General features: G+C 31.7%; 1 protein-coding gene across 1 annotated transcript in view; it reads left to right on the top strand.

Annotated features, from left to right (window-relative positions):
• The first annotated feature begins 11,096 nt into the window (after window positions 1-11,096).
• LOC126882943 (dual specificity protein phosphatase CDC14C-like) overlaps window positions 11,097-20,713 on the top strand; it is a 32,629-nt gene continuing 23,012 nt past the window's right edge. The window contains exons 1-2 of the mRNA XM_050648020.1: window positions 11,097-11,653; window positions 18,677-18,985. Of these exons, the coding sequence (XP_050503977.1) occupies window positions 11,250-11,653; window positions 18,677-18,985 (713 nt within the window). The 5' untranslated portion in view covers window positions 11,097-11,249. The remainder of the gene's footprint in view (window positions 11,654-18,676; window positions 18,986-20,713) is intronic.

Genomic DNA, 20,713 nt, shown 5'->3' with positions numbered 1-20,713 from the left:
TTTCTTCTATTTTTCTGGTGGCTGGCACATAGGGACATTATAGGTCACAAAACACCTGTTTGAACCAACGATTTTATTGTAGAAATGAATTAATAAATCAATTTATTGTTTTCTACATTCCTAACTCCTCTTTCTCCAATAAAAAAGTATACACAATACTATAAAAATCAATTACATTTTATCAATGTTCTGCGCCCAATACAGGCAACTTACAGTGCGATGCAACTTTGCAAATTGTATAAATATACAGTGGAATCTCGATAAGTCGGATTAATCGGGACTGCGGCCGATCCGGGTTATCAAAAATCCTGGTTAGCCGGAGAATATGGTAAAAATTAATAAAATACATATAAATAACAAACAAATACACATTATAATTGCATAAACATGACACACATATGCACAATACATCTAAATTACGTACAGTTGTATCGTTGATTGAGATATTGCCCTCCAATACCTCAATTAACGGTTGTATACAGTATTGCTTATTTATTGGTAAAAAACTCAGTCGAAGTGAAAAAATGTTTGTTTTGTCTGATGAAAATCGGTCAAAAACATGACATACATATGCACAATACATCTAAATTACGTACAGTTGTATACAGTATTGCTAATTTCTTGGTAAAAAACTCAGTCGAAGTGAAAAATGTTTGTTTTGTCTGATAAAAATCGGTCCGGGTTAGCCGGACTTCCGGGTGATCGGAGGCCGACTTATCGGGGTTTCACTGTACCATGTATGCTCCAATGCTCCAACATTTATTTTGCCTTAAATTAAACATAGCATGGCATTTACATTCTTCAGTATTCTCCCAAAAGAAGATAGTGACCATTCATAGGGACCATAGGAAACGTTGTGAAGTGTATTTAGTCCAGAAAGCCACTGCGCATCCGCTAGGAAAAATATTCTGAATCGGATTGTTTGCACAATCTTACTCAAAAAGGACTCCTTTTAACAAATTTGCATGTTGCCAGGACCAAAAGGTGGTCAAACATTTTTTAAACGTTTTTTTTTTGTTTTATTCCTAAAATTATATTTCTTTGCATGGAAAAAAGTTTTTTAGGTTTTTTGGATCATTCCAAACAGAAAAGGTCTTCGGTGACTTTTCTCTAAAAATGATATTTTTTGACATATAAGCGATTAAAAATTGAAAAATTGCGAAATCGGCCATTTTTAACCCTCAAAAACTATGTGAAAAACTGAAAATTTGAATGTTGCCAAGGTAGGTAGATATTCTTTAAACATCGAATAATGAAATCCCGAAGAATTTTCTGCAATACAATATTCAAAACTCCTTTTTTTTTTAATTGCTAATCAAGCGTGCGCGACAATATTTTCCACCGACAGTATGGTGCAAATGAAAGGAATAAATTCGTTATTTCGTAAACCGGCGACATTAAGGAAAAATCCCGAAACAGGTCGATTTTTATTTTTAAGTTATGATATTGTGGCATATTATATGGTATACTAGTGACGTCATCCGTCTGGGCGCGATGACTTAATCAATGATTTTTTTAAATAAGAATAGGGGTCGTGCGGTAGCTCATTTGAAAGGATCTTCAATTCTCTATTCAGTAATGTAAACATTTACATAATCATTTATACAGGGTGTCCTTCTACTACTTTTTTGTCAAATAATTTAATTTAATAAAAATTTTTTGGACACCCTGTATAAATAATTATGTAAATGTTTATATTACTGAATAGAGAATTAAAGAACCTTTCAAATGAGGTAGCACACGACCCCTATTCTCATTAAAAAAAAATCATCGATTACGTCATCACCTCCAGATGGATGACGTCACTAGTATACCATATCTGCCACAATATCATAACTTAAAAATATGAATCGACCGTTTCAGGATTTTTCTTTAAAGTCGCCAGTTTACGAAATATCGAATTTATTCCTTTCATTTGCACCATATTGTCGGTGGAAAATAGTGTCTCGCACGCTTGATTAGCAATTAAAAAACAAAGGAGTTTTGAATGTTGTATGGCAAAAAGCTCTTCGGGATTTCATCAATCGATGTTTAAGGAATATCTTTCTACCTTGGCAACATTCAAATTTTCAGTTTTTCACATAATTTTTGGGGATTAAAAATGGCCGATTTCGCAATTTTACAATTTTTAATCGCTTATATGTCAAAAACTATCATTTTTAGAGAAAAGTCACTAAAGACCTTTTCTGTTTGGAATGATCCAAAAAACCTAAAAAATAACTTTTTTCCAGGCAAAAAAATAATTTTAGGAAAAAAAACAAAAAAAAAATACGTTTAAAACATTTTTGACCACCTTTTGGTCCTGGCAACATGCAAATTTGTTAAAAGGAGTCCTTTTTGAGTAAGATTGTGCAAAAAATCCGAATCAGAATATTTTTCCTAGCGGATGCGCAGTGGCTTTCTGGGCTAATTTGGAATAGTCTATTTTAAATTTAAAATACTTTAAACTTTAAACTGTCGGACTATAAAAAATACTAGATGAATTTTATTTTTTCTACATGCCAATTTTTTTATTTTTAAGAGCAGAATACAGTAACTGTCCCAGAGATTTTTTAAACACAATTCCTCAGCCATTGGAACAGATAGAATGACAAGTATCGAAATAAAGCTTATAACCCAAGGATAGTACTAAAGGTGACAAATTTGACATAGCACTTCCGGTTTTAGAGTAGATCCCAGAATTACTATTTTAAAGTCAGTCGCCGAAATAGTACAAGCGATATATTATTCGACGCGCTCAGCAAGACAAAAACAAATATATACTTCTGGTTTCATGCATGTTCATGCCCGTCTGTCCGTCTATCTGTATGCCCGCGAATATAACTCCTTCTTCTTCTTCTTCTTGTGCCGTCTTCTAACGAAGGTTGGCGATCACTTTTTTAAACTCTTCTCTGTCTTTTGCAACGTGAAATATCTGTTCAACACTGAGGTTAGTCCAATCTCTGATATTCCTCAGCCAAGATTTCTTCTTTCTTCCCAAGCCTTTTTCCCCTCTACTCTTCCTTGCATGATGACGTGTAGCAGAGAGTATTTGAAGGGGTGGCTGCAATAACCAGGTAGCTCCAAATTTTAAAATTTGTGGGAAATCGAAAAAAACCTCCTAAAAATTCAAAGGAGGATTCTCTAGGAGCTGCCCGGTTCTTGCTACAAACCGAAAGCAAGGTAGCTCCAAATATCGTTGCCAGTTATGTGCCGTTATTAAGAGATACCCGTTTCTTGTAGGGAACGATCGGCCGATTTTTGTTAAGAGTAAGTGGAGCTGCCTGGTTATTGCAGCCACCCCTTCATTTATCGTTACGAATTATGTGGCCCAGATACGATGTTTTTCTTATTTTAATTGTGTTCATAAACTTCCTGTCATGTCCAATTCTTCTTAACACTTCTTCGTTTGAGACTTTTGCAGTCCAAGGAATTTTCAGAATACGCGCCTATATTAGCAATCTAATGTCCATACTCAATTTCTTATTTGATAACATTGACTTGTATTTTATAAATCCTTTTCGAGCTATTTCTATTCTGACCTTTATCTCCTCATCTTGATCTAATTGTGAGTTTATATTTGCTCCAAGGTATTTATACTTCTCGACTCTCTCTATCTAGCCCGATCAAAGAACAATCTGACCCCAAAAAAAAATAAAGGAAGGATGAAAATTTGGGAATAAGTAGTTGAAATTGTCTATTATTATATAAGAAAAAGTTTACAATTCTACATCCCCACCATTTTACAAAAATGGAGGGGAATATCCCCTCTCGAAGGTGAAAAATTACATTCAAAATAAGACCGGAATTGGATAAAATGACTAATTCTAAACAACTTTTGTTCTATAGAGTTTTTTCGCTACGTCAATACTTTTCGAGTTATTTGCGAGTGAATATGTTCATTTTTAACAAATAAAAACATGTTTTGGAAGGTTTTTCGGAGAAAAATCAAAAAGTCAGTATTTTATTGCAAAAAATATTCTTAGCAAAAATATAGCCTATAAAAAATTGAAAAAATGGTGTATGTATGAGGTCTGTAGACCCAGTAGAAGCAGAGTTGTAGCTAATGAAAAGTAGGTTCTTCTTCGGCAAATTCCAAATCGAATATTTTAATGTGAAATAACCCAAAAACTTTTCGGGGAAAATTCATTTTAAGATTTTATAAGTGTTTAAAAAAAGGTTTATTTTTGTTTTTTAAAAAACCTCTAACATTAAAAGTAAGTGAGTTACGCTCAAAATATTGTTGGTTCCTTTTATTTTTTGGTAAAAAAAATCGCGAAAATCACCCTCTAATTATCATCACAAATAAATTTTATCATTACCACTTGACAAATTACTTTGCTTATGCATTATTTATATGATCTGTAAGTTTCATCGGTTCAAAGTGCTTATTTTTAAAAAAGATGTAGTTAAAATGGCTTGAGCGAGTAACTAATCACGGGTTTAAGCAAATATTTTGAACAGCCGTAGCATAACCAATTTTTGTCTAACAAGAAAACAAAAAATCAAGAATATTCAGAAAAGCAAAACGAACATTTTATTACTCTTTGAGATTTTTGGTATTACTGATAACTTTTAAGTTAATTCCATAAAAAATTCCATTTTTTTTTTCAAAATTAAAAAAACGTTTTATTTTAAACTTAATTTTTTTTCAAAAATGAGCACCTTGAACCAATGAAACTTATAGATAATATAAACAATACATAAGTAAAGTAACTTGTGAAGCGGTAACGATTAATTTTATTTGGGAAGCTAATTAGGGGGTGATTTTCGCGATTTTTTTAGCAAAAAATAAAAAAGACCAGCAATATTTTGAGCGTAACTCACTTACTTTTATGTTAGAAGTTTTTTTTAAACAAAAATAAACCTTTTTTAAACACTTTAAAAAAGTTGTAATGAATTTTCCCCGAAAAGAGCTCCGTTTTTGGGTTATTTCAAATTGAAATATTCGATTTGGAATTTGACGAAGAAGAACCTACTTTTCATTAGCTACAACTCTGCTTCTACTGGGTCTACAGACCTTATGCATACACCATTTTTTTCAGTTTTTTATAAGCTTTATTTTTTTTAAGAATATTTTTTTCGCTAAAGTACTTACTTTTTGAGTTATTTGCGAAAAACCGTCCAAAAACATGTTTTTCTTGTTAAAAATTAACATATTCACTCGCAAATAACTCGAACAGTATTATATATATATATATATATATATATATATATATATATATATATATATATATATATATATATATATATATATATATATATATATATATATATATATATATATATATATATATATATATATCGGTTTTAAAACGTTCTCCTACGTCTTCCGATGCCTAGTCGCCATTCACTTCGGTCCATCCAAAGGTCTTCATCCAATTCTCTTTCTCTCATTTCTCGATTTATGCCTTCTCTCCAACTCAGGCGGGGTCTTCCTCTTTTTCGTCTACCATGAGGGGTCCACGTTAGGATTTGTTTCGGGAGTCGTTCTTCGGACATTCTTTGTACGTGTCCATACCATCTAAGCTGTTTGGTACTAATGTCATCTACTATTGTGTGTTTCACATTCATTATTTCCCTAATTCTGTTGTTGGTTACCCTTTCTAATCTTGATTTTCCTGCTGAGCGCCTCCAGAAATCCATTTCTGTTGCTTCAAGTTTTCTCTTGTATCTTTCTTTTATTTGCCATACTTCACTGCTGTAAGTGATTATACTCTTAACAATTGTATTGTATATTCTATGTTTGTTGTTGTTTGATATTGACTGGTCCCAGAGGATGCTATTGAGAAGGGTAATTGCTTTTCTTCCGAAACAGGAAGAAGAAGCTTTTCTTCTTTCTACTCGAACAGTATTAACTTAGTGAAAAAACTGTATAGAAGAAAAGTTGCTTAGAATTAGTCATTTTATCCAATTCCGTATAACGGAATTTCTATTTTGAACGTATATTTTTTCAGTCCCGAAAAAATATTTTTCACCCTGTATTTCCCAATTTTTGTAAAATGGAGGGGATATAGAATTGTAAACTTTTTCTTATATAATAATAGACAATTTCAACTACCTATTCCCAAAATTTCATCCTTCCTTTATTGTTTTGGAGCTTTTCGTAAAATTTTGTGTTCCCTGATCGGGCTAATCGGTTTACCCTCCAATGTCAAATATACATTTAGTCCATTCTTTCACGGTTTTTGCTCTAAATTTTAAAGAACCGCTTGGATTGACATGAAATTTGGCATACCTACGTATAGCTTACATGTCAAAGAAAAAAAGTGATATTGTGCCGATGTGTGCTTTTGCCCTGGGGGTGACATTCACCCCCTCTTGGGGGTGAAAAAATATATGTCCAAAATAAGTCCGGAAATGGGTAAACTGACTAATTTTAAGTACTTTTTGTTCTATAGAGCTTTTTCGCCAAGTCAACACTTTTCGAGTTATTTGCGAGTGAATATGTTCATTTTTCGACAAAATAACCACATTTTTAGACGGTTTTTTGCAAATAACTCAAAAAGTAAGTATTTTGTCAAAAAAATTTTCTTAGCAAAAATATAGCCTTTAAAAAAGTAAAAAAAATGGTGTACACGTTAGGTCTCTGGATCTCGTAGAACCAGAGTTATAGCCAATGAAAAATAGATTCATATTCACCAAATTTCAAATAGAATATTTCGACGTGAAATATTTAAAATATTAAGCACTTTTTGGGGAAAACTCATTATAACTTTTTTAAAGTGTTTAAAAAAAGCTTTATTTCTTTTTTTACAAAAAGTTTCTAGCATTAAATTTAAGCAAGTTACGCTCAAAATAAAGTTGGTCCCTTTTGTTTTTGCAAAAAAAATCGGGGAGACCACCCCCCAATTAGCAACTTAAATGAAGTTAATCGTTACCGCTCCACAAATTATTTTACTTATGTTGTGTTTATATGATCTGTAAGTTTCATCGATTCAAAGTGCTTATTTTTGAAAAAATTTGGTTTCAAAATAAAATTTTTAAAAATTGAAATTTTGAAAAATATGCTTTTTTTTCAAAATAACTTAAAAATTGTTAGAGATACCAAAAATCTCGAAAAACAAAAAAAGTCAGATTTGCTTTTCTGAATATCATGTATTTTTTTGTTTTTCTGTTAGACAAAAATTGATTAAGATTTGGTATTTCAAAATTTGCATACACTCGTGATCAGTGACTCGTTCAACCCCTTTTAACTACAGCCCTTTCAATAATAAGGACTTTGAACCGATGAAACTTACAGATCATATAAACAATATATACACGTGTCAAGAAACTTGTGAAGTCGTAACGATTAAGTTCATTTAAGATATTAATTAGGGGGTGATTTTCTCGATTTTTTTACCAAAACCAAAAGGGACTAACTTTATTTTGAGCGGAACTTGTTCAATTTTGATGCTAGAAAATTTTTTTATAAAACAAAAATGAAGCTTTTTTTAAACACTTTAAATAAGTTGTAATGAGTTTTCCCCGAAATGTGCTTAATTTTTGGTTATTTCACGTTAAAATATTCCATTTGGAATTTGACGAATATGAACCTATTTTTCATTAGCTATAACTCTGCTTCTACTAGGTGTAGAGACGTGATTTATACACCATTTTTTACAGGCTATATTTTTGCTAAGAATGTTTTTTCGACAAAATTCTTACTACTTGAGTTATTTGCGAAAAACCGTCTAAAAGCGTGGTTATTTTGTTGAAAAAATGAATATATTTACTGCCAAATAACTCGAAAAGTATTGACTTAGTGAAAAAACTCTATAGAACAAAAGTTACTTAAAATTAGCCAGTTTATCCATTTCCTGACTTTCTTTGGACGAATATTTTTTCACCCCCAAAAGGGGGTGAAAACCACCCCCAGGGCAAAAGCACATATCGGCACAATATCACTTTTTTTCTTTGACTTGTTAGCTATGTGTATGCCAAATTTTATGTCAATCCAAGCGGTTCTTTAAAATTTAGAGGTTTTGCAATATTTTACCGTTAAAGAACGGACTAATTGTCAACAGAGTTTTTTGAGGGACCGCAGACGTTCGGATACAATTAGCGTCTCTTTGCAAAGACAATGACGTCGACTATGCAAAGTAACAAAACACTTACTTAACACACACACTACACATTACACCTGAGTTAGTGATAAGGTATACAATTACGTGGCTAAAGGTTCTAGTTCTAAACCAAGGCCAGAATCAGAGAAAAAAAAGTTTTTTGAGACTCCTACTTATAACTCCTACCTCCTACGTTATTAAAACAAAATGTTATTATGTAAAAAGATAAATGGAGCGTCGCGTGAGAGCTTATAACTCAAGCATGAGTTGAAACATCTGTTGCAGTACGGTTCCGGTTGCAGAGTTGAAACACCTACCTCTGTGATCTAAGGGCTTGTTTATATGCAGGCGGTTTGCCAACGTCGACGTCGCGGTTTACCTATTTTCCCCCTGTTTTATTGGTATTTCTACTCTGGGCTAATTAGCAAAATACAAGGAAAAGTTATTTACCAGCAATTTTATTGCTGGAATCGAATCTCACGATTGTATATATTAATAATATAGGTATGCAAAGTCCGCAGATAGTGTGCTACTTCTTTTATAAACAAAATGGCGCCCGAAAATCGTGTTTTTTTCAATTTTTGCTCTATAACTCCAAAGTTTTTAACTTTACACTAAAAACACTCAAATAAAAATTCACCGCAATTAAATTCTACATAGAGACGTGTTTCTCCCGATTCACTTCGACGAAAACTTTCCCCGGAAAAAGCGGGTTTTTCCAACAAAATCTTTAATTTTCAACTAAAATTTTAGATAAGTAATTGTTAATCAATAATTAAATAACTTGGTAATATAAAAGCCCTTTTCGTGAAAATTATAATTCCAGAAGTCGATGGAAATTGAATAAATAGTTTAGCAACAATTGAATTGTTAATTAAAAATTTACGGTCGCTATAATAACGACAATAATTATAATGCATAAGAATAACTATGATTTTTTCATAAAAAGACACTATACCTATCTAATGTACTTTACAGAATTAAAATTGGACTATTTAAGCGGCCTCAGGAATACTTTAAAATTATAAACAATTTTTTGCCTTATAAAAAAATAAAATATCTCGGGAAATATTAAACTAAATTAAATTATGAAAACGGTATTCAAAAAGCAGCAGCAGAACGCTTCTTATAAAAGAAAAATGTTTAATTATGACGAGTAATACCTGAGATACAACCGGTCAAAGTTGACCGGAATTTACGGCAAAGATATGAACAATAGGATCATAATTTTTAAACCGTCACCTTTTTATTTTTGTCCTCTTTCTCCACACCAATTCTCATATCTTTGAAATACTCATAACATATATTATTATAATAAAAACTATCGATAATACGTGTGAAAATTGCCAAAAATAGCAAAATTCCAATCAAAAATTAGGTTGGAGAAAATGTAACCCTCAAAGTTCAAAATCGGTATACGTTAAATAAATGAATTTTCTCGGCTTCCCATGGAGCAATTTCCTTCATTCTTTTTTTGTTCCCCAATAACTTGAGTAGAGCCATCAAACTAACGTATTATTAAATGTCACACTCGCTTTTGTTTTGTTATAATAGATTAATTTATTTATAAGAACAGAAAACTACATATTTTTTCCAGTGGTAGGCTTTTTTTAGATAAACTTACTAAAAGAGTACGTTTTAAAGTTAAAAATATAAATATTCCCATTTGAGAGCTGTATAATTATTTAAACAATTTTTATTTAAACAAATTAAAATTTTGTGTTATAATAAATAAATTAATTTGTTATAACAAAACAAAAGCTAGTTTGACATTTAATAATGCGTTAGTTGGATGGCTCTACTCGAGTTACTTGGGAACAAAAAAAGAATGAAGGAAATTGCTCCATGGGAAGCCGAGAAAATGCATTTTTTAACGTATACCGATTTTGAACTTTGAGGGTTACATTTTCTCCAACTTAATTTTTGATTGGAATTTTGCTATTTTTGGCAATTTTCACACGTATTATCGATAGTTTTTATTATAATAATATATGTTATGAGTATTTCAAAGATATGAAAATTGGTGTGGAGAAATAGGATAAAAATAAAAAGGTGATGGTTTAAAAATTATGATCCTATTGTTCATATCTTTTCCGTAAATTCCGGTCAACTTTGACCGGTTGTATCTCAGGAATTACTCGTCATAATTAAACCTTTTTTCTTTTAGAAGAAGAGCCCTGCTGCTGTTTTTCAAATACCGTTTTCATAATTTAATTTAGTTTAATATTTTCCGAGATATTTTATTTATTTATAAGCCAAAAAATTGTTTATAATTTTAAAATATTTCTGAGGCCGCTTAAATAGACCAATTTCAATCCTGTAAAGTACATTAGATAGGTATAGTGTCTTTTTATGAAAAAATCATAGTTATTCTTATGCATCATGATTATTGTCGTTATTATAGAGACCGTAAATTTTTAATTAACAATTCAATTGTTGCTAAACTGTTTATTCAATTTCCATCGGCTTCTGGAATTATAGTCTTTGCGAAAAGAGCTTTTACATTGCCAAGTTATTTAATTATTGATTAACAATTACTTATCTAAAATTTTAGTTGAAAATTAAAGATTTTGTTGGAAAACCCGCTTTTTCCGGGGAAAGTTTTCGTCGAAGTGAATCAGGAAAAACATGTCTCTATGTAGAATTTAATTGCGGTGAATTTTTATTTGAGTGTTTTTGGTGTAAAGTTAAAAACTTTGGAGTTATAGAGCAAAAATTGAAAAAAACACGATTTTCGGGCGCCATTTTGTTTATAAAAAAAGTAGCACACTATCTGCGGACTTTGCATACCTATATTATTAATATATATAAACATAAGCTTCGATTCCAGCAATAAAATTGCTGGTAAATAACTTTTCCCAAAAATGGCCTATTCTCCGATAATCAGCCCAGACTATTCGTATTAGGGTGAAACTTCAAAGGCCGCATTAGGATGACATCAAGTAAAACAGGTAAACCGTGCAGTCGACGTTAGCAAACTGCCTGCATATAAACAAGCCCTAAGAACTATGAGCAATCTGCATTGGTGCAAAAAATATGTTTACATTCAAAATGACATTTGTCATTTAAACCAAAACTAAATTGAAAAATGAGTGTAACCGTGTACAAAGCATTAAACTTTATTGTGGCCATATTAGCAAATTATACCCTCCATTTTTTCATATACATACTTTTCTGTAAAAATCCAGATAAACCTTGTATACTGTTCCCATAAAAATAAATATGGACAAACAAATTAGTACCCCTAGAGAAGTAGCCAATTATGTAGAAGTTGTTCATAAGCAGTTGTATTTTGCAGTCTTATCTGGAAAGGAAATTATCAAGTTGAAGTATAGTAATAATAATAATAACAAAGTTTTATTCTTCTGCATAGACGATGAATTCTATTACGAAAATTATTACAATGATTTTGGACCTTTCAACATCTCTTGTTTGTATAAATATTGTTTAAAGATAAGAAAATATATCGATTGCGCAAAAGGCGTAAAGTGTGTAGTGCATTACACATCTGAATACCCAGAAAAAAAAGCAAATGCTGCTTGTCTGATGGGATTATTTTGTATTATGTATTTGAATTTTCAACCCAAAGACATTTGGAATATTTTGCTGAAACTTGGACCTTACAAGTAAGATTAAGATATAGTTTTTAAATTAATCTAGTTATCTATAATTCCTCAAATGAGAAGAGTAATATCATCGTTTATAAAGGCGGAATCACCTCAAATTTAAATGTACACAGCGGCCCACAAAAACGACCTGCTTAATTTGCGCTTTCCCATAAAAAATCACGGAATGTATAATTACTACATTTATTTGTGCTTCTCCATAGCAGAATTGGTCTGCTATGGCCATAAAAACCCTGAATTTTGTCACCCATCGATTATTACCGTCATAATAATATCAAAAAACATGTTTTTTTTTCAATAGTAAAAATTAGTAAAAACTGAGGCAATAAATGACGAATCCATAGATAAAAGGGTTAGGTTACAAAAAGAAAACCAGTTATTCTTTACCTCGTTCCAATAAGAATAGCAAGAGTCGTTCATTTACATGGGCGGTTCTGTGGGAGTTGGATTTTATGATTATTTATAGTGAATTTTTAATATATTATATTCTGTGATTATAAATAAATATAAATACAATGTGTAAATCATAAATACAATGGACGAACAACCGAATTGTTCTAAGAGCAGCACTGCATTTTCAGATCTAGACAGTGATTAATATTTTCTATTAGTTTAGTAAGTTTGTAGTGCTTAGTGTTTGTAAAATACTAAGTGGTTGAATGCTCAATTATATTAAATTTACGGAAACAAAAGGCAGATATCGAGCAATGAGTTTTATTAAATCTTACCCCAGTATACTTTCGCTCCTAGAGCATCTTCAGGAGCATTTCGTTAAAAAAGGAAGGTATCCTCGAATGTTATTAACATTAGTTTGAATTATGGTGGCACCATATAACATCTACATAGGTACTTAACATATACTAGCACTCAGTGGCGTGCGGTGACTTTTTCGAAAGGGGAAGCGATTCAATAAGGATATAAAAATATTTTCTTAAGGGTCGAGGGTCGAGCAACTTTCCACCTGATAACACTCTGATGCGCAGGGGCTCTCTATTAGCAAAGTACTTAATTATGTGAGACGTCCTGCGTACAAGGACTCACACACTAAATCCGTGACGCGTGAATGCGTGAGGCACTCTATTCCCGCTATTTCTAGTGACTAGTGACCTATCATTGATCTGTATTGGTAGCTCGGGCCTTGAGTCCTCGCGCCGGGCTTGGTTTTCTAAAGAAGAATCATATTAAAAAAAAATATACTCCGAGGCATTTTCCACAACACACAACTTTCACTAAAATGACACTTATTTATACTCAAGGTCTATTCTCCTATCAACTTCTGATAATTGTTGAATGCAGTCTTTTTTAATGGATAATAGGGCTAACTTTCAAAGTCTGTCTTCGCTTGTTGAATTTCTTTTAAACTCTTAATTTGAAACTTTTAATGCATCTTAATACTGCAAAACTTCGTTCAACTGATGCACTTGTGGCTGGGATAGTTAGTAGTACTAATTCACACAACTTGACCACTTCACACAGCGACTTGTTTAAACCAGTAGTTATAAAGAAATCCCAGATTTCTGGGTATTTCTTTATCATTCATGTCAGTTGTTTCATAAATGATACTTCACTGAGAATGCAAAGCTGGGATATCAAAAAATTTTCATTAATTAATCGTAATGACATAAATTCCTCTGTGGGAAATTTTGATGAATTATAATTAGAAATATTAAGATTATATATAATTCTACAAATTTTAAATCGTTAAAATTTTGAAAGCTAGAATTCATTTGTTGTAGAATATTATCAAAAGGTCTCTTTGTTTCCTCTGTTTTCTCTGTCTCCGAAATTATCAATCTTCATTATTTTTCTTTCATGTTCAAACCCCATATGTTCAGTTTTATTCCAAATATTTTTAAACTGCTCTCGTTTTTTTCATTATCGTATTAATAAAGTCATCAATTTGTCTTATACAAAATGCAATACCATTTGATTTCTGTAAAATGTCAAATAAAAGATCAGTAAAAGGAAATATCTCTGCAAAAATTTTAAATCGAAATATTCTTTAAGCGAATGTATGTAATACCTAAGCACCCCTTAGCAGCAGTAACAGTCGGAGCATCTCACTTTCGGGAAGGCGATACGACGAGCGCTTCCATGGCATACCAAAATTCGCGCGACTAGTGGCTGCGGTCATTGAACCCTGACAAATTTTAAAAGGGACAACTGCATGACAAGCGGCGATTTTGAGATGCGCTTCTGCCAGGAGTGGACTAAATAGTTGAATTGTGTGCATATTGAGTTCGTTCGTACGCGATTAATTTTTAATATTTTTCAATGCCTATTGGCTAGGTAATATGTAGATTATTTGGATTAGGGAAAAAATTGTATTATTAAATATTAATTATTAATATATTTTCTTATATCGACGAATAAATAGGGAAGCGGCGCTTCCCCCGCTTCCATGGACCGCACGCCTCTGCTAGCACTAGACGAAGGGCCAACAGATAAAAATTGATTGCCGGTACTTTAATATGCAGAAGTACCCAAGTACCGGCAATCAATTTTTATCTGTTTGTCCTTCGTCTAGTGTATGTTAAGTATATGTTATATGTTAATGTTGTTCTGAAGCTATTTCCTTGTGGCATTTTTATGATTAATTATTTATATGGGAAATAAGCCACAATTAAAATGAAAAAAATAATTTTATTAACGTTTCGACGCCCAAATCGGGTGCCGTTGTCAAAATACAAAATATTACTAAAATAAACTAAAGTGTTGTTGCTAAGCAAAAAAATTCTTCTAATAATTTATTTAATCTCACTCATTTATATTGGCAATTCAGACATATATTATACATTTTAAAGCAGAAGACTTTAAAATGATATTGCCAATATTTATGAGTTGCGTTCCTGGGACGACTTACTGAAAGATAGTTCATTCGATTACATGAAATTAACCCCAACTCAAGAATATCCGTCATAAAAAATTTATAGCATGTGATATGTCTTTAAAAAGACAACCAAATGCAACGACAGTAAAATTCTCGCGTTAGAGACTTCATAGTAAATCACAAGGGAAAACCAGGAAAAACCCTGTGATACTATCCCGACATCGTAAGTATTTGGTCTTACATTAATTTACTCTCAAAAAATAATACCAAATTCTGACTTGTAACATGTTTAAATTATAAATAATATTAATAATATTAGATATATAAGTAATACTAAAATATAAAATATGTACTAGCTCGATATTATTGACTTACTAATCTTGGTATTTCCTTTCTATTGACTTCCTCTTTCAGTATGGGTAACCACATCTTACTGCATTCAAACGTTAATAAAATTATTTTTTTCATTTTAATTGTGGCTTGTTATATGTTAAGTTAAGTTCCCACCATAATTCAGACAAATGTTACAATATATTAATTTATTTACATGTTTAACTTACTGACGTTTCGATCTCTACTCCAGAGACTGCTTTCAAAGTTAAAAAAAAAATAGAAAATAAATAACATAAGAATATATAAATATATAATAAACAAATAAAATAAATATAACTATCATTTATATAATGAAATTAATCTATCCACCATCACAGAAAAACAGTACATTCTGCTCTATCACATAGGTATACAGGCAATATATCAACAAAAATAGCCAGATACATAAAAAAGAAAGGAATAACACCAGCTTTCAGAACTAATAACAACTTAGGCAAATACATTAAGTATAATAAGAGCAGAAAGAGAAAGCAATTACAGAGTGGTGTTTACAAACTGGCATGTGGTGACTATCCAAAAACTTACATCGGTCAAACTGGCAGAACCTTTGACAAACGAATAGAAGAACACAAATTGGCTTTCAACAATAGAAAAACAGACACTTCTACATACGCTCTTCACCTTCTAGATCTTAATCATTCATTTAATGAACAGTTTCAAATTCTTCATACAGTAAAACCTCGATAGAACGGACCTCTATTTAACTGACTTCCGATATAACGGACAAAAAATCCGATCGAATGAAAAAAAATTTGAATGACAAAAAATATGAAAAATCGAATTCTGGAAGAAAAATTAGCAAGGAAAGGATCTCGGCACTAGTTTGTACTCAAGCCGATGGATCGCATGGATTGACTGTTATAATTATTGGCAAATCTCGTAAATCTATGAAGAGTTGTCAAAGATATCATGGATAATCTGCCCGTTTCATATCGATCTAATAAGGCATGGTTCACCACAGATATTTTCAAAAATTGGTTTTTTTAAAGAATTTTATTTTTATTATTTTATTTTTAAAGAGGTGAATTGTTTATTGATTTTAGACAACACTCCTGCTTATCCCCTGAAAATATTCGTCATTCAGAAGATGGTAACTTTAATTGATTCGTTTTTCCAAAAAATACATGGTTTATTCAATGCATGGATCAGTGAATAATTTTGGCAACCAAACGAATATATTGTAGATAGTTTTAAGATGAAGTCGAGAAGTAAAAAAGTAGCAAAACTTAATTCCTCTCTTAACTTACAGATTTGGACACTGTATCTAAAGTACTACGGCACATATTTTCAAAAAAAAATTGATAGATTTTAAACCTATTTTTATATAACGGACTTTCGGCTTTAACGGACATACCGTCACCCCAATTAGTCCGTTATATCGAGGGTTTACTGTACTCAAAATAAAGGCCTGATAAGCTATTTAGATTTATTAGAATCTATGAAAATTAATAAAATGAAAAATACAGATATAATTCTGAATGACCAACTTGAGACAAATAGCTCCCCACTCCTCAACCTATTCAGTTAGAGACTTTAAAATGCAAACACATCGTAAAATAAATCACTTGAGAAAGGCACTCTGCTGAAACAGCTGTAGTTACATAGTTTAAAAATAAATTTTGTGGAAGTAACGAAAACAAAAGTTGTCCGTGTTTTATTGTTAGATATCATTTATATCTTTGAAAACGGTCTTTGGATATAGAGATCGAAACGCCAGTAAAAACCTGTAAATAAAAATATATTGTGACCAATTTTAACAAATAATATTTAAAAAATATAATATAATTAACGTTGAAATAAAAGTGAGTGTACGCCACTGGATCTTCATGCGTCTTTCCGCGCTTCCCCACCTTTAAAGAATGATATCACTTTCCCCATATTCGTAACTAAAGCATGGTAAGTTTTGTTTTCCGATTGTTCTTCCTCTTCTTGTAGTTCCTTCTCCCATCAGAGGTTGGCTATCATCACAGCTATCGTTACTTTATTGGCGGCTCCTCTAAAAAGATCTACTTAGCTGGAACTATACCACTGTCGTAGGTTTCTCATCCAAGAAATTCCTCGTCTCCATAATATGGATCTTTTACTTTTAATTTTACCTTGTATTATTAACCCTAATATCTCATATTTCTCACCTCTGGTAATGTGGCCTAAATATTCCAGCTTTCTTCTTTTTGTATTCTTTATGACCTCGCTATCCATTTGTAACCTGCTTAAACTTCTGCATTTGTAACTCGTTGGATGCATAGTATTTTCAAAATCTTTTTATAACACCAAATCTCAAATGCTTCCAACTTATTTTTATCGCTATGTTTTTTAAATAAAAATGATTTTCAAAAATCACCCCCTCCGTGGCTCAGTGGTAAGAGCGCCTGCCTATGGATCGAAAAATCCGAAAAGGTCGTGAGTTCGAATCTCACCAGGGTCAGAAATTTTTCGTTTATTATTAATTAATAAATGAAAATAGTTTCTGTCCTTGTGGGATCGGTATTCACCGGAGGGACCGCAGACGTTCGGATATAATTAGCGTCTCTTTGCAAAGACAATGACGCCGGCTTTGCAAAGTAACAAGACACTTACTCAACACACACACTACACATTACTCTCCTGAGTTAGTGATAAGTTATAGTCTAAAAAACAATTATGAAATTGACTGGCCAGTTGGTTGTGAAAACCAGTGCCAATAAAACACAAAACACACACACACACACATTTTCAAAAATGAATAACCATTTTCAATTTCGTTGCAACACGAAACTACAGCCGCATTATTATTCCAGTTCAATCAGAGAGTGCAGCAATCACCTCTACACAGATAACACAAAGACATCTCAAAGAATTCTAAAAGATAATTTACTAAAGGTGTTTTAGACGTCTTAAAGATGTCTGGTATTTCCGGAAAGATATCTTTACGACGTCTTAAAGATGTACGGGTGTTACAAATCCTTAGATCTTAAAGATGTCTTTTTTGTCTATTTTTAAGGTGTTTAGGATAACTTTCTTTTTAATTTTTTATGAAATATTTTAAATGAACTTTTAATAAAAGTAATTAGGTTCTAAAAATACGCTTATTGCTATTCAAATTTTACATGTACAGTATACTTAAAATATTAAAAACTAATTTTTATGTTAATTTTTTTTATTGATTTTATAGCTGTTTCTGTCAAATGCTCTTCTTAACCATAACTGAATAGCTGATTATGCTTCGTTTGTTGTTTTTACTAAATTTATTGCTTTTAATGCCTCTAGAAAAGGTACGAAGATTATAAAATTTATAAAATGTAGAATAAGCTTTACCAATTAACAGATTTGCAATTCTGGTATCACAAAACTTTTGTTTGCCTTTTAGGGTTAAGACCATATTTGGTTGTAAATAAGATATCTTAAAGATCACCTCTGCTGTATGGGTACCGGTTTCGAAACTTATTAGTCTTTCATCAGGAGGCACATATGCTGCTCTCTCTGACCCAACTAGGACAAACCCCGGCGTGCAGTCACGGATTGCAACGAACGAATTGGCAGGGATGCCCTAGCGGCAACTGCTAGCAAAAAACTAAGTTTTCAATCTAATAGCACATAAAACAACATCCAAAAATGTTACTTACATCCTACAAGATTGAAAACAATGGGAACCTTCTCTGGTAACACCTCCGAGGCTTCTACAATTTGCAAGCCATAATGGATGCTGAGACTAAGGAAGATGAGGGACTTTTACAATTTATAATTCATTGATTAATATTTTTGAATTTTTGAAATTTACATTAAACAAAATAATTTTTACGTTACCAATTTATTTGTTTCAGATTATTTTGGGATGCATCCCTACAGTCATGTGGATTTCATCTAAGAATTATTGACTGTCTGTACAGCATACAGAGAGCTGTCACATATAACTTTGTAAATTTTGATGATTTTGATGTATCAGAATATGACACATGTGACAAACTTCAGTATGGCCACATGAATTGGTTACTTCCTCGAAAGTTCCTAGCATTTATTGGACCTGCTGATAATCGTACTGCTCACTCCCCTCATTTTTATATAAAATATTTTTTAAACAATGATGTAAAAACTATAATAAGATTAAATGTTCCTTCGTACAATGCTGCAGCGTAAGTAATAATTACATAATTATGTACTGATATTCAGAGGTAAGCTAAGAAGAACTTATTATTTTTACTTATGTAATTCCTTCCTCTATCGAAGCTGGATCACCATCATGACTATTCGTAACTTATTAACAACCGCTATAACAAGAGCAACTAACCTCAACGCGAATCAACACGAATTAAATTGATTTTTGTTTTTACATTTGAATTCAGTAATTTGCTTCATAGCTAATTAACAAAACAAGAATGTGTGTGTACTTTGTACGCACGTAAGAAGTTATACTTATACTACATTTTATGTGATTTTTAAGACTATACCAAAAATTTAAAAAAATATAAGAATAAAACGCACACAAACACATTGAAAAATGCCACAAAGAAAAAATGATTTCTGGACAATAATAATTGTTGGCAAAAATTTTAAATACGCATTTGCTGAAAAAAAAAATTATATAACAAATATACTTACAATCATAATATGCATAAAAAAATAAAAAAAATAAAACTTGCATCGGGAATTGAACCCTTGAATTTCGTGCCGCTTTGACTCGTAATCGAAGCGTAGACTCACTCGTCCAATCGCACATTATTTATCATGTGGAAAAATACGGTAACTGAACGTTTTACTGTTTGACAATTGTTTTGAAAATTATGTAGTTTAAATTTTGTGGAAGAAAATATAAAAATATAACAAAACAGTAAGAAAACAATATATTAGATGAAGATTGGTAGAACTTTTGTTGGTAATCAAATTAAGTATGTAAATCAAAGCATTACATACCTACTAGATAAATAAATCTACGCCAAAAAATCATAATTTAAAAATAAAAATCGAACCTAATTTGGGATTTCTCTCTAAAATCCGCATTCTTGAGAAAATAAATGTATGTATTTCAACCTAATCCAAATGTATAATTACAATATGATTATAATAAAAACTAGGTACTTACCAAATTAGAATGAGTTTTCCTTGTCCAAAATAGTCCAAAAGTCCAAAAATATAGGTATATGAAAACTATTTAAAAAGGCAGTATAACTATTAACTAACTTTTGTTTGTTGTTTCTTTTCACACAAATTTTAAAACGCAACAACCATAAATAATCTAACTACAGCTGTGCCACAGCCACCATATTGAATAATTTTTGACATGTCATTTGAACATCCAATCAGAACAAAGTTATAATGCGCATGCGCCCGGTCGCTAGGTTTTCCCATATAAAAATTTACCCTCTATCGCCGGTAAAGAAGTATAACTTCAAAAATCTCTGAAAAGAACCCTTTTAGGATCCAAGCCCTTTCTCCTCTGACAACCCTTTGAAGACGACGTCCTACGTATGACAGCATCCTCTGATTCTCATATCGAATACCACCAGTGACCCACAATGAAAACACTGCCACCATTCACAACATAAATCACGTCCAGAAGAGGTGATAGGCAACTAAAGCAGGACATATACACCGATCCACCGAAGGCAACACAATCCATTGACTTAATTGACATTTAGGCTGCAATTATATCATTCTCAAAGGTTTCTCGGTCAGGAAATCGTTCTTAAGTCCATGGTTTTTTAATTATTAATCTTTATTTGTATGAGAAATATTGTATACGCATTACGCATCCCTCTCTAACTCCTCATGTAATCTTTATATTTTCTGTTTCGATGTTTTTAAACCTTAACAATTATTGCTCTCTGATTCCAGTGTACAGGTGATATATATGTAACTTTTTT

The sequence above is a fragment of the Diabrotica virgifera genome, chromosome 4 (genome assembly GCF_917563875.1).
Source record: "Diabrotica virgifera virgifera chromosome 4, PGI_DIABVI_V3a".
NCBI lineage: Eukaryota > Metazoa > Arthropoda > Insecta > Coleoptera > Chrysomelidae > Diabrotica > Diabrotica virgifera.
Note: the sequence above shows the minus strand (reverse complement) of the source record. Positions and strands in the feature narration are given on the sequence as shown.